Source organism: Diospyros lotus, chromosome 8, assembly GCF_014633365.1.
Source record: "Diospyros lotus cultivar Yz01 chromosome 8, ASM1463336v1, whole genome shotgun sequence".
Classification (NCBI taxonomy): Eukaryota; Viridiplantae; Streptophyta; class Magnoliopsida; order Ericales; family Ebenaceae; genus Diospyros; species Diospyros lotus.
The window spans coordinates 40,191,699-40,201,059 of NC_068345.1; the positions used below are offsets into that span (position 1 = coordinate 40,191,699).

The window sequence follows — 9,361 nt, forward strand, 5'->3', positions numbered from 1 at the left end:
CTCGCCGTAAGGTTTTGCCTTCGCCATAGGGTTTTGCCTCCGCCACAAGGATTTGCCACAAGGTCTTGCCGCAAGGTTTTACCTCCGCCACAAGGTTTCGCCGCAAGGTTTTGCCTCCGCCGCAAGGTCTCGCCGCAAGGTTTTGTGTTCGCCGCAAGGTTTTGCCTTTGCCACAAGATCTCGCCGCAAGATTTTGCCTTCACCGCAAAGTCTCGCCGCAAGGTTTTGTGTTCACCAAGGTTTCGCCTTCGCCACAAGGTCTCGTCGCAAGGTTTTGCCTTCGGCACAAGGTCTCACCTCGAGGTTTTGTGTTCGCCCAAGGTTTTACCTTCACCACAAGGTCTTACCTTCGCCACAAGGTCTCGTCGCGAGGTTTTGCCTTCAGCACAAGGTCTCGCCTCGAGGTTTTGTGTTCGCCGCAAGGTTTTGCCTTCACCACAAGGTCTTACCTTCGCTACAAGGTCTTGCCACGAGGTTTTGCCTTCGCCATAAGGTCTCGCTGCGAGGTTTTGCTTTCGCCACAAGGTCTCGCTGCAAGGTTTTGCTTTCGCCATAAGGTCTCGCCTCGAGGTTTTGCCTTCGCTACAAGGTCTCGCCGCAAGGTTTTACCTCCGCCACAAAGTCTCGCCGCGAGATTTTGTTTTTGCCATAAGGTCTTGCCGCAAGGTTTTGTCTTCGCCATAGGGTTTTGCCATAAGGTCTTGCCGCAAGGTTTTACCTCCGCTACAAGGTCTCGCCATGAGGTTTTGCCTTTGCCACAAGGGGGCTCGCGGCACACTACCGCGGATGTTTTTATTTTTTCTTTAAAAATTCTTATTTTTTCTCAACCTATTTTCCATGGCACAACGCCATCCTTCTTCATCGTCGTCCTTCGCTTGTCTTCCTTTTCTATATGTGTGCATATATATAAAACATATATATGTTATTTTTTTTTTCACGTGTGTCAATTCCACTCAAAATGTTTTAAAATAGCAGGTGACGTGTCACGTCAGGGGATACACATGCCTCTCGAATTGAATTCAAGTCATGGTTAAAATTACAACCAATCAACCAAATAAGACTTTTATTGATAAAATTGAAACGTTTGGATAAAATCGTAAAAATGTGAAAATATTTATTTTTTTCATGTTATTAGCAAAAATAAAAATAAAAATAAAAATTTAGGAGTATAAATATATTTTTAGCTTAAGTTCAAAAGCAAATTTGAAATCATGAAAATTTAGAGTTTTTGAAAAAAAATTACAAGTATTTAGGAGTATAAATACGCTTGTAACCCTTAATATATTATGAATAAAATAGTAAATGTACATTTATAATGTAAAATTAATAAATCCTAATAAAAAAAAGGTGTTAAACCCAAATCTAAATCACACCTAACGTTGAAAATTGGTTACATAGCGAAACAAATTTGAACAAATAACTTCTGAATTAGTGTCAATTCTAGAAACGTAACTTAGTGGCAGTGTCTCTCTCCAACCCCTATAAGACGCCCTATATTTGAACTCATCAGCATGCCTATTCTGTGGGGGCGTTACCTCCCAATATCAAACATATTTATATAATTAACTAAAGACCGTTCCATGCCCTTTAAAATACGCCACCGGTCAGCGGTCGGTCCCATGCGTCCACCTCTGACCTCTCTTTCCTTGCCTCGTTATTCAACATGACGAAAAAGAAGAACAATGATTGAAAAATTTTATACTTTAAATTCTAATATTTTACTTAAATTTTTTGAGTTTTTTTTTTAATTTTATCTAAAAATAAAATAAAAATTATCAAATTCCTTGACCAAATTAGAAATACTATTTAAACACTTAATTATAAGTGATACTTAATTTGATATTCTTATATTGATATATTTTAATGTGTGTCTAATCACTATAATCAATTTAGTTTGAGAAAAATAAGAGGTGAGATTAATTTCCATTGGAATTCATCAATTTTTTGAATGGTGTTGCCATGTCATGATTAAAAAGAATGAATTTTGCTATAAAAAGTTTTGTGATGATACTTGAGAGATCCATCTCATGTGTTACGTGTAAATCTTAATCAAAGTTTTACAATTCTTATTTTGCTCATTTGTAAACTCAAAGTTGTACACATAGTTTGTGTTAGTTGTCACACGCTCTCCAAATAAATATGTTGGTGATTAATTTTCTGAATTTTTCACTGTACAGTTATAAGTGCTGGCATAAATAATCCAATCACAATTCATTAATAATTAATTGGATGACCCCATGGCCAAATGGTACATCCAACATTTTTTTGGTAATCTTGACCTTAGAAAATGTGCAGCTCTAGTTCTAGGATTCCATTTATTGAACAATTTTAATTGGCAGGCAGGCTAGTCAAACAGCAGGGGTAGATAAAGGACATATTAATATGAATGGCATCTTCTTATAAGAGTCAATTTCAGCATTAATTAATATTGGGGACACTTCATCCATCACATCAAAAGTTCAGGGACTGCTGTATAATAACAATATATATATAGTCGTCTATCTGGCATCATTTGCTACCCAGCCTACCCTTGCCCCTGAGTTTTATATATATGAACATGCATGGCTTTTGTTACGTGTCACTTGAATGGTAGACGTGGGTGGCTGGGTAGGTGACGACCCTTATAGACTAAAACCTAGCTTGGGTTGGCTATCCTTATGGCTAAAGCCTAAAGGATAAGTATATTTTAACGGGTCAAGTGAGTCGAATTATAGTTTGAATGGATATCTCTTATAATAATTAAATTAAGACTTGATAGTATTATTAACTTATTTATTTATTAGTTATATACATGATTTAGTTCATCCTTCCTATACCATGTAATTATTTTTTGTTAGAAGAAGAGCCAGCCTTGAAGTATCTTAGCTAGAGATTACAAGGCAATCCAAATAATTAGATTACTTAACAGACACCAAAATTCACGTCCTATTCAATCTAATAATCTATTTTCATTTTTGAAAATGACATCTACGTGAAAAGATGTGCAACAAACACTAGTAACATACATTTTTATTTTAAGACATGATTTGAATCTATAAATTTTAGCTCTTTTTTATTATTTTTTAAATTTTTATTATTATTTTAAAATATTAATAAATTTATTAATTACAAATGTTGTCATCAAAATGTTTGAACTCTGCAAAAAAGAAAACAATCAAAAGATTCAACGAAATTATTGTACAAATATTTTGATACTTAAGTTAGATACTAAAAACTTGAATTTTGTATTGAAATTAATATCAGATACTTACCTTTTTAAGAACAAGGGTTGCACATATTTATAGATAAATATGAAGTTTTTTGAGTTTTACTAGAATTAAAATTCTTATAGATAATATTTATTTATTTTTGATAAAATCTTTAGAAGAATTTTTAGGTGTCAAAACTATCTTGTTTGCACTTTGTGAGAATCTCCGATTAAAAAAAATTACATTTTCTTAACCCAAAAAATTATTTTAGAATTTTAGACTTTTTTTATTGTTTAATAAACTTTTACTGATGACACATCAATTTTTATTTCTTATAAGTCCCTTATTTATTGCTTAAATATTTTGCTTCAAATTTGCCTTGATCTCCTCACCTTTACCTCCACCCCTTCTTATATTCTTATTCCATTCTTTGCACTCTCCTATACATATAAACATAATAAAAAATGACAATATTCCTAGTGTACGACAGTGATCCTTCTTTTGTGAGTATAAAGAAAAAATTATACCTATACGCGAATAATTTTTATTAATAATTACAGTAACATATTAAATCTTAACCTTTTAATTACATAATTCTAAGTAGTTGTCATTTCCCTTTGTCTTTATCCCCAACTCATTATTAGTTCATCTTTGCTCCATATTGGAGTGAATGCACATGAAATAAACAGTAACCCATGCCCATTTCTCTTCAAAGCTAAGGTAAGGTATACGCTCTAGCTGTGTTCCATTCTTGAATATCCCTTCTTCACCACTCAAAGGTGCCTTATTTGATCACTTTGCTGCCTCATGCACTGCCCTTTTCTACCTAACACAATTAGACCACCAAACAAGCAAACGCCACACAGGCGATCATAATTTATTATATGGAACTCTAGTCTAGATCCTATGATTTGGCAGTAGATTATGAACACACAAAATGTTAAAAGTTTGATAATGTTTGCTTTCTACTGAATGAACTGAGGCCAAGACCCCACCAAATTTAAGGATGATTCCAAGTGATTTACTGTAATTTCACATGGTCTCCCCAACCGTGTAAAAGGGCCATGTGCCAGTTCAATCATGCCATTGCAGGAAGAACCCATTAATAATGGATGAAACAAAAATCTTCTGTTCGGTTGCTGAGCCGGGAAGCTAGCCTCCTAGTCCTAAGGGGAAGGATCATTGAAAGGGAAATGAACAAAAAGAACAAAGGCCGTCGCCCCACTTTACAAGCTCTAATCAGCAGCATATATAAATTCCATTTACGACATTCGCCTCCTTACAGTGATAGCGTGGGGATGGGGGTCGCTAATTTTTAATATATACCCTCTTTGTCATCTTCTAGCTAGATAAGGTTTTAGTGTTTGTGATGCCCCTCTTTGCTACAAAGCTTTAATTCTATTAAATTAGGTCGATTATATAAATTTTAATTTAATAATTATCTTTGATATTCATGGTAATCTCGTCCAATTCAAGAGTCTAAATGAGTTATTTTTTATATTAGATTTCTTGAACTATAAAATAGAGGGATAATTAATTAACAAAAGAATGATAATTTTGGTCCAAAAGGTGAAATCGCTCACCCCGGGCACCCTCCACACCCGGTCCGACAGGACGTGGGGGAGGTTAATCATGGTGATCTAACCGGATGCAGTGGCTAGACTCGGGCTCACCGCGCACAAAGAGCCCCCTCACTTTGGAGAGAAGTACCCCATACTGCCGTTTGTGAGACTCGATTCTTGATCTTGGTTCAAAATTCACCACGAAAGGCACTTTATGCCCCTTTCTTGATCAATTGGGCTATCTATACGGACAAAAAAGAATAATAATTTTATACATATATAAGTTAGTTATACAGATATTAATTATTTTCGTTAAATTGAGAGTAGAGGGTTTCACATGGGTGGGTATGGCTTTGCAAAGTGTCATTCTCTATGGCAAGGTGGGCATTGAAAGCTGCCCCTTCTTTCCTTTTCGCCTAAATGAAATTAGGAGGTGTCCTTTTATGGAGGAATGGTCCATATGGACTTTTGGCCTGTCCAATTGGGTGCTAACTCCTTGGTTTTGTCACTTTCTTGGCTATTCCTTAACTTTGTTTACTTGTGATGTCCTAAATGTGTAATTGCCAGGTGAACAACAGCTAGCTGCTCAATTATTGTGGCATAATGTTAAAATTTGGCGATGCTTAATGCTAACTAATTAATTTGGTGGCTATTCTCAATTCGACTTTGTTTAGGTAATTACATATTAATGGCTTGCCTAGTGTACAATAACTCAAATTACAAATTTAAAAAAAAAAAAATCTCCTACGCCTAAAATAGGGCAGGGATTGTGTTACATATAACGAATAAGCATCGTGCTTGAAAGGTAAAATTTGCTGCAGCTTTTGTACGTAGGAGATAAAAAAAAAATAATAAATAGCTTAGTGAAAAGAAAAAATATTTAAGAGGTAACATTAGACTTGAAAAGTGACCAAAATAGCAAATCCACGGGGTCCTTTTGTCCCCTTTGGAAGCAAATTTCTTCCTTCGCCATCATCTTTAAATGTCTCAACGTCCCAACTGAAGGTGGCCCCATTCATCCGGAAAAGACTAAAATGCTCCCAGTTGTCATCAACTAGTCAGGCTTCAACTCGCCAGTCGTCGGCCAGCCCCAAAAGGATATATCTGTAAATTTGTAAGTAAACCCGGTTGGGTCAAATCCGCAAATGGAGAAAGTACTCGTCCAGAAACAGCCTCGCGCTTCGTGATAAGGGGGTCATTAACTCGATCCTCTTCTCCTCGTAACTCTGACCACGCCGGAAATCTTCACCGACCTCATCGGGAAATGGTTTTGCTCCCAAACGAGTGAACAGAAAGCCGACATGGGCGGAGAGAAAAGCTTCCAAGAACCCGAGCAAGATCCGAGGACACCCGCCGGAGAACCAGGTCTCCGGCGAGCCATAGAACTCGTAGCCTCTCTGGTTTCTCTCTCCCACTCGATCAGAGTCTTCGCCGTAAAATGGCAATCCATTCGCAACAAGCTCGAGGAGCTCCTCTCCGGCCTCACCGCCGCCGGAATTTGCGATTATGGCCATGACCCATCTCTTTCCAGCGCCGTTTCAAACGTATTAGACACCGTCTGTGAGTGCTATGACCTCGCCCGGCGGTGCGTCGACCTCTCGTACAGCGGTAAACTGTTGATGCAAAGCGATTTGGATATAATCGGCGCAAAATTCGATACCCATATCAAGAAACTGTCAGAAATCCACGGCGCCGGATTGATGAGAAACAGCTACGCCATTGTTGTTTCGAAACCGGTATTGCCGGCCTCTCGAGAAGACATGAAATTCTACTTGAACGACTTGTGTACAAGGCTCAAGATTGGAGGAACCGAAATGAAGAGACAAGCCTTGTCAGCCTTCAATGAAGTGATTATTGAGGACGAGAAGTACGTCAACATTGCTGTGGAGATTGGCAGTTTAATCGGCCTGTTGGTGAACTTTCTTGATTCTCAAGAAACTCAGCTTCAAGAAGAGGCTGCCAAGGCGGTCTCCGTAATTGCAGGATTTGGTTCTTACAAGAGCGTATTGGTTGACGCCGGCGTCGTTGCGCCTTTGATTAGAGTCTGGGAGAGAGGAACTCAAATCGGTAAAGAAAATTCGGCCAAATGTTTGCGAAAATTAACAGAAAACTCGGATAATGCTTGGTCAGTTTCGGCTCATGGCGGAGTCACGGCTCTGTTAAAGATTTGTTCTAGTTGTAATTCTAATGGCGAATTGGTCGGTTTGGCTTGTGGCGTGTTGAAGAATCTTGTCGGGGTCGAAGAAATCAAGAGATTCATGATCGAAGAAGGAGCGATTTCGGCCTTCGTTCGGCTTTTGAGGTCCAAAGACGAAGTTTCACTGATAAATTCGATTGATTTGCTTCAAGCAATGGCCTTTAGGGATGAAACAATCAGGAAAATGATTGTTAAAGAAGAAGGGATTCGTCTACTGGTTCGTGTTCTTGAACCGAGATCATCTTTCTCGTCCAAAGCTCGCGAGACGGCCTTAAGGGCAATTGTGAGCCTCTGTTTCTCATCGACAAGCAGCTTGAACATCTTGATGAATCTTGGGTTTTTGGGACATTTACTCTATTTTCTTCGCCACGGCGAGGTTTCAGTCCAAGAATTGGCGTTGAAAGTCGCCTTTCGGCTCTGTACCACGTCGGAAGACGCCAAGAAAGCAATGGGCGACGCCGGCTTTATGCCGGAACTCGTCAAATTGCTCGACGCAAAGTCGTTTGAAGTCCGTGAAATGGCGGCCGAGGCTCTCTCCAGCATGGTTTCAATCCCCAGAAACCGAAAACGTTTCGTTCAAAACGATCAAAATCTTGGCTCGCTCCTCCAATTTATTCGCCCGGAAGAGGGAAATTCTGGCACCGGTAAGTTCTTGTTATCCGTATTGATGTCTCTAACGAGCTGCAACAGTGCGAGAAAGAAAATTTTGCATTCTGGGTACATGAAAAACATCGAAAAACTTGCGGAGGCTGAGGTTTCAGATGCTAAAAAGATTGTCAGGAAGCTGTCTTCAAACCGATTCCGCAGCATGTTGAGTGGAATCTGGCATTCTTGAAAGTAAAAATTATATTCTTGGTCCTGTATATCTACATAATTCTTTCCAAGTTTCATGAAACCCTCCATGGTCAGACCTTACAGTATGCTACTTTACTTCGCTGTGCTTGTTAATTAGCTTGTAATCATAAACGTAGATGTTAATAAAATGCCCATTTTTACCTGGTGTTTGGTAATCAAACCATCTCAATACGTATTCAATGCCCTTTTGGACAGCAAATGAATAAGGTATTAGGTATATATGATGAAGATCTTTTGTATCGTCTGGTTAAGGGCTGCACATGGCGAAAGGCCTGAAACTCCATACAAGGCCTTGACTTGTAGCCATCAGGGTTTGTCTAGCTGCTTAAAATTTGCTAATGAGATGGCGATGGAAGATGGGAAAATGTCACTGGCTGGATTTTTGCTCGTCTTCTACTCTTCCTGGTCCCCTTGTTTCAAGTCATACAGCGACGCAAATTTATAGCTTGCGCATGGTTTGTACTTGGGGCAGACCGAGGGCTGGCAGGGAGTGTGACTGCGGGAGTGTAATTAATGGGCTATCATTATCCTAGTTTTCACCTACTCTTTTGTTTAAGCAAAAATATAAACTGATTTGGTCTTTGAATCCTTATTTTATTTCGACTGTGAATGTAAGTGTTCCGTTTATTTAGGCTACAACTTGATGACGCAAATCAATGTGCCCTTAGTAACCTAACTAAAAATATTGTTTTATAAAAACATAAAAATAAAAATTGAAAATAGTGTTTAATTTTTTGAATTTATGTTCAATATTAAATTTATGTTGTAGATTAAAAAAAATATATTGATAGAGTTACAATCATTCAAACATTATAATTATTAATTTTAAATTAGATAAAAATAACTTAATTAAACATTTAAAATAATAAATATTTTTTTATTATTAATTTAGTCGTCAAAATCGCTCACCAATGACTAATAGTCACGGGAAAAAAAGGCCTTCTCGATTAGGTGGGGGTGAAATAGAAAGGATGATGGTGACTTTAGATAAGCAAATCAAAAAATACAAAACTAAATCAAAACACAAAATTATCCACACCACATGGCCAGTTTTGATTTTTTCTTAAAACGAAAACGAAAATTGTACACCAAATGCTAAAAATTAAAAAACCTACCCATCATCAACACAACAATGTCTTTTGCATTTAATATGATTCAATGTATGGGCCATTGGTCCATGAGCCCATAGTACTTCAATATTCAGTTTTCTCATGCTTATTATTATATTCTCATCACTTGAAATGAATGCCCGACCCGAATTCCAAACCAGAGAACGTCGATTTCTTTTATAATTCAAGTGTTTAAGTTTCACCGACTAATTCTAAGGAGAGCTATCTTCTTCACTGATTTGTCCTTTAAATAAATTTAAATGTGACCACAACCTATGCATATTCGGAATAGATTCTTGAGAAATAATTATTCTCTTCATAAACTCCACAATTATATATTACAAATAAGACTCTCAAAGGGATGATATAATGCACCATAATCATACTTTTATATTGATAATTTACCTTTCAATCTTATTATTAGTTTTTAATTAATATTGTCTTTCAATA

General features: G+C 37.4%; 1 protein-coding gene across 1 annotated transcript; it reads left to right on the forward strand.

Moving 5' to 3' along the window:
- Positions 1 to 5,907: 5,907 nt before the first annotated feature.
- Positions 5,908 to 7,944, forward strand: LOC127807140 (vacuolar protein 8). The gene has a single exon (XM_052344786.1). The coding sequence runs from the start codon at positions 6,052 to 6,054 to the stop codon at positions 7,780 to 7,782; it is 1,731 nt and encodes a 576-aa protein (XP_052200746.1). The 5' UTR covers positions 5,908 to 6,051; the 3' UTR covers positions 7,783 to 7,944.
- The last annotated feature ends 1,417 nt before the right edge of the window (positions 7,945 to 9,361 follow it).

Bases quoted from the DNA above. Each gene is read 5' to 3' on its own strand.
- LOC127807140 (XM_052344786.1), top strand. From the start codon at position 6,052: ATGGGCGGAGAGAAAAGCTTCCAAGAACCCGAGCAAGATCCGAGGACA.